Raw genomic sequence first — 6,000 nt, forward strand, 5'->3', positions numbered from 1 at the left:
AACAGATGTGTATTAATATTACTATTTAATTTATGGTTGTCTCTGAGGAACGACCTTATATGCTTGACAGCATGGTACACTTTACTCTCTATCCTACACTCTTCTACCCTACAGGTGACACAGTCAAGGAGCTCGTTGTAAAATTAGGTGTACTGGCCTCTCCATCCTCCACCATGGCTGCACTGTTTGTGGCCTCCTGGATTGTACCTCCATTGTTTGCAACTTTGCCGGTAAGCTTTGGATTGTTTGCATTTAAATGTCCAGAATATGATAACAATTTCTACCTTCAGTACCCATGTCTTTATTATCAGGATGTATTTAAAGTTTTTATATATTTTTCAATACCAATATGTTGAAATGAATCTTACCCTTTACAGGGTTTAGTATACAACAATATTGCCATTTTTATATACAACTTATACAGGTGGGGTGTCAAAACCACCTTTTGGTATCAGCAGACAGTTATGTTAAGACTGTGACTCCATCGGTCCTGAAGACTTTCCTGGAGAAGTCCTGCCTGCCAGCTGTCCAGGAGAGCATGCTACAGCTGCCTGCCTTGAAGGGACTGAACTCAGCCCTCAAAGTGCCTGACCCTCCTGAGTCTGTGATTGCCATGCTCTACCAGGCTGTTGCAAAGACATTTGGTGTCTTGAAGACTGAAACCAATGTGAGAATGTTTTTTGTTCATGCTAGTTATATTATTTTACTTTTATGTTCAGCATTTTTTCATGCAAATATGGCACTGATTCCTTTTTAAATTTTGAGAATTTTGCATATTTCTATAGATGTACATTTGGAGTAAGAAACTATTTACTTGTTTGCCTATCATTGCAAGAAACTAATAACTAAGTCTATGCAGAGCTCCTCATAAGATTTTTCAATGAATTGTGTATTACCAACTTACTTATTGCAATTTGTTAATCAGACTTCCGCACTGGGTAAAAAATTATCTTTTACCCAGTGATTTGGAAGCGAAGTACTTAAACAGATACTTGCATACACCATGAAGGTATTACTACCTGCTACTGATTGATTAATATCCTGATAACAGGAATATATATCTTCAAGAAGGATACTGACAATTTCACTCAACAAATTGAAAAATATGGTATATTTCCTGGGCTATTTTGTTTTAATTTGCAACAAGTTCTGCTTTATAAATAAATCAATGTGTTAAGCTTGGGCAATCTTATTAAAAAAAAAATGCATCTCTTAAGTTATAAACTATTTTGATTGATTAATTTTCAGAAGCTGATTTTGTGAATGATCATTAATTTATATTACCCATCAAGCACTTAAATGTTTGTTGAGATGATTTATTAGCGTATGCATGCTTTTTTTTGACTGATGAGGTAATGATAAGTAATACTGTATAAAAAATTTCAAAAAATTATGCTAAACACATTTAAATGAGATTCTCTGTTTCCTCATCAATTGTGAAAATAACTTTATATGTGTTTTCAGTTATTTTAATAGCTTAGTTATAAAATATATGCTTATCTGGAGTGGAGCTCTGTCTATGATTGGAGTCACTGCCACTTCAGTACAATCATGGTTGCTTTCAGCCATTGCTATCTATTTGTCTTTTTATACCCCTTAATATATAGTGGGGGGGGGCATATAGATTTTCACTTGTCAGTCTGTTTGTGATTCCTTCCGAAAGTATTATGGAAAGTTGTGTCATTTGAAACTCCAAGAGTCTTGAAAGTTTAAGGGAATGTTGTTGAAATAATTAAGTTGTGCCCTGGGGTTTTGTTTCCGGCTACACATAATAACAGGAGAGTTATTGCCCTTCAATTACCCAAAATTGGCATTTTCAAACTATTTTGTTTGCGAATATGAGTGAACGAATAACTTTGTATGGATAGACTTCCATCATGGTCAGAAATAAATAAGAACTGGTAACCAGGATCAGGTGAGGCAAGTGGGGGCATACTTGTTCTATGGAAACAGTTCATATATAATAAACAGTCTAGTTTATTTCTGAAATACTTTTTTGCTCATGATTATAGCCCTCAGTGTTGAACTGCCTATCCCTGTGTGTGAGCCAGCTGCCGGACAGCCAGATTGATACCCTGACTAGTGGAGACTGTGTATGTGGGGCGTCCTTGAGGCGTGGAGCTCATGTGAGGGCATTCCTTGTTTCACATGCTCACCAGCCTATAGCCATCCTCAACAGCTGTGTGGATGCCACCTTTGATATTGATTGGTTAGTTTGAGTACCATTTTCTTTCTGCAATAATAAAACTAAGAACTGAATAAATCTCCATGCTTTGAAGTAGGGATGGGAGATAACTGCTGTTTGGCATAAAAATTTGTGTAGTAAATGTTGTCTCTCCTTAGTGGTAAAATACACCGAAAATGGCAACGCTTGGCTATAATTCATTGGGTTAAGGGAATAAGAGAATAAAGCCAGAATGTACCAAAAGCTACTTCCTAACTTCTGGCATTAGCTCCACACACTATAACGATTTTCTTTTTACCTCATAAACATCATAAGGAAACTAATGGTTAATTGTTTAGTTAGTGATTTTAGTCAACTGCTTACTGCATATACTTCATATTTATTAAGTTAAAAGTGTTAAGAGTTCAAGAATTTTCGATTGGAAATAAAAACAACCATTACTGAATATACCAGCTTATCATAATATGTATGGTTCATTTCCATAAAACAGACCTCTTTTCATTTATGTGTCTATGTTATTGTTGCAGTGACCGTGGTGCAGTGTTGGCCTTGCTTGCCCACTGTTTCCATGCCGTGTCCCAGCTTGAGGGGGCCAAGTCACGTCTGCTGAACCAGGTCACATGGTTACTAGAGCTGATGGGCCATAGCTACAACATGTCTGCACAGACGTACCAGATGTCTGACAGAATTGCAGACAAGAGCCGGGTATGTGTGTTTAGGAAGAGTTAATTCTATGGTCACATCTGGCTTAATGTGTGAAAACTTTTGTTAAATACAATGATATCAGAAAAACAATTCAATAACAAGCTCTATTGGATATGGCTTAAAATGTATATAAAAACTTACATTTCTTTTATTAACTTCACTGAAATATCTCTTCATTCTTCATTAGTTTTCATTTTCACACACCCTTTTGTGTATTTTCAGGTTGTGAGTTTTGCAGTAAATGTGTTTGCTGCAGCAGTGTGTACATGGACAGAACGGTCAACAGGTGCCAAACTTGGTCTCACCTCTGACCTTTTTGATCACTTTGACCTTTCTGATGATGTCATCAAGCCCAGTTCTGATTTGTCAGATTTTACCATGCCTCTTGACTGTCTCCCACATTGCATTGTAAATTTGAGGAAGGAGCCATGGGTTCAGATACTGCCAAAGGTAATTTTACTCTGTTATTTTGTAAAATGTATGTATAATGTTGATAACCAGGTTTTCAAGGAAAACTGGGTTATTAGAATGGTGTATGTCGTTAGGCAGGCCGGTTGGTGTGTGGTTGTTAAATATGCTGGTATTTCCAGCAAATAACTTTCTTCATAGGTTCCTTCATCATATGGACACAAAACTTCTTGTACAGTAGAAACATGTGAAGAGCTTGCTTGGGATTGCTTTTGGGTCTGTTCAGTCAAAGGTCAAGGTCATCATTACTTAAAATAGAAATCTGGCAAATAACTACAGTTTCTTTCATCATATGGACACCCAACTGGTTTTATAGGAAGAACAAGTTGAGAGCATGCTTTGTATTGCTTTTGGGTCCATTCCATCACAGGTCAAGATTACTGTTACTAAACATAGAAATTAGTAGAATAGTAAGAACAAGTGGAGAGCTCGCTTGGGATTGCTTTTGGGTCTGTTTGGTAAAATGTCAAGGTTATAGTAAATAAAATTAGAAATTTGGTTTCAGGCAATTCATTTGAGTTTTCTTTCAGAGTGTGTTATACCAAAGTCAAGGTCACCTGTACTAGTTGTAGAAATTTCATTTCCGACAAATAATTACCGGTACAGTTTCTTTCATCATCTGGACCCCAAACACAGTACATATGAAGAGCATATGGAGAGCTTGCTTTTGCTTGCTTTTGGGTCATATCTGTCAAAGGTCAAGGTCAACTTTACTCAATAAAGAAATTTCGTTTTTGGCTATTAGCTACTATTTCTTTTATCATATGGACACCAAACTCGGTGTATATTAAGAACATGTGAAGAGCTCACTTTGGATTGCTTTTGGGTCATCTGTCAAAGGTCAGGGTCACTGTTACTAAACATAGAAAATGGCTTTCCTGTTAACACAAAACTTGTGTATTGTAAGAACAAGAGCAGAGCTCACTTGAGATTGCATTTGGGCTTGTTCCGTTAAAGGTCATGGTCACCGTTACTAAATATGGAAATTTTGTTTCAAGCAAATAACTTCAGTTTCCTTCAATATGTAGACACCAAACTTATATATTAAGAACATGTGTAAAGTTTGCTTTGAATCTTTTTGGGCCTCAATTTGTTGAAGGGCCAAGGTCACTGTTTACACAGATTGTGTCATTTATGGTACCTTTCATGGGATTACATTTGGGGACCCTGGGATAAAGGTCACTGGTACTAAAAAAAGAAAAACGGTTGAAACTGAATAACTTCAGTTGGGTTTGACATATTGCCTACAAACTTGGTATGTAAGAAGAGTTTATGGAGGATTTCCATGTGATTGTGTTTGGGGCCCCAAGGGTCATGGTCAATGGTACTAAAAGTATAAAATCAGTTGAAACTGAATCTCACAACAAAGGCTGAAGTTCTTCAGTCAATCATTGAAAACCTGGTTTCATACATTGTGGGGTTATCTTGTCTTATGTTTTATGTTGGGCTTTATTTACTTAAGGTGCATTGCAGGTTAGATCACTTCCAAAACAGTCCCAAGGATTAGAATACTTTGTCACATGAACATATCACATGGAACTTGATTTCAGTACAGATACTTTTTGGACCGATATGCAGGGCATGGTTACTTTTATTGGGTGTGTTTGATTTTAATAAAACATAAATCTAATAAGAGCCATTATATAGAGTTGTAAGGGCTACTTTACTGTTTCATGATTTAAATAAAAGGCATGACTGCAGGTTATAGACTGGCTGATGAACATGATGGAGGTCAGAGAGGAGATGCTCACATCTGCTGTCAAATTCAAGCTTAAAGGTACTTGATGCAGATGTTTTGTGCACAATTTGGTTAGCATAATTTCAAAACTGTATTTTTGTGTTGTACATGTAGTCAAAATGATAAATATATAGGTCTGAAATAAATTCACAACAGAAATGTATTTGTTAATAACATTTTGTGATACTTTTATTTAAGATTATATATTGTGGTTAATGAATGAAATTATTCAGTTTGAACATGTATTTATAGACTGTCTGTCCAGCCTGAGGCACAGTGAGGACTTCCAGAAGATTGCTGTGTGGACAAAGGCTGTTCAATATGCTGATTAATGTTTTAAAACTTTGCTTAGAGACATACAATATTGCTGTATTAAAAGTTCTAATTATGGACAAGATGAGGAATTAATGTTATGACTGAGGGCCATCCACATTGAGGAATACCAGAAGATTGAAGTATGGATGATGACCTTTCAATTTGTTTTGTAATGTAACAGTTTAGTTCCATCAAACATCAGTGAAATAAAATTATGGTTTATGAACTGGCAAATATGTTATAGTAGTGTTGAATTGCAATTAACATTGGCACATAATGTCTTACAGCATGGCATTATTTTTTCTGTATGATTAAATGAAATAAATATTCAATGCAGTAAAAAGAATGGTTTGTCTTTTAAGCTCAGTTTGAAGGGCTTATATTGAACTCTTGTGATGTGGTCGGTGTGAGTTGTTTAGTACTTGTCATTTCTGGAACCACATGTTCTATCCTCAAAAAATATGAGAGCCATACATCAAACTTTACAGGAATGTTAAACAGATTATGAAGTTGTGCACCTGGCCCGGATTTCTCAAAACTTCTTAGGCCTTGCAGACTAAAAAACTTAATTTGTTTAGCAAAATTACTT

At 35.9% G+C, this 6,000-nt stretch overlaps 1 protein-coding gene across 1 annotated transcript in view; it reads left to right on the forward strand.

Moving 5' to 3' along the window:
* Positions 1-5,757, forward strand: part of LOC128227477 (focadhesin-like) — a 194,284-nt gene extending 188,527 nt beyond the window's left edge. Inside the window, exons 33-39 of the mRNA XM_052938054.1 lie at positions 115-230; positions 425-667; positions 2,013-2,209; positions 2,713-2,890; positions 3,113-3,340; positions 5,060-5,135; positions 5,349-5,757. Of these exons, the coding sequence (XP_052794014.1) occupies positions 115-230; positions 425-667; positions 2,013-2,209; positions 2,713-2,890; positions 3,113-3,340; positions 5,060-5,135; positions 5,349-5,428 (1,118 nt within the window). The 3' untranslated portion in view covers positions 5,429-5,757. The remainder of the gene's footprint in view (positions 1-114; positions 231-424; positions 668-2,012; positions 2,210-2,712; positions 2,891-3,112; positions 3,341-5,059; positions 5,136-5,348) is intronic.
* Positions 5,758-6,000: the final 243 nt, after the last annotated feature.

The sequence above is a fragment of the Mya arenaria genome, chromosome 3 (genome assembly GCF_026914265.1).
Source record: "Mya arenaria isolate MELC-2E11 chromosome 3, ASM2691426v1".
In the NCBI taxonomy this organism is placed as follows: Eukaryota; Metazoa; Mollusca; class Bivalvia; order Myida; family Myidae; genus Mya; species Mya arenaria.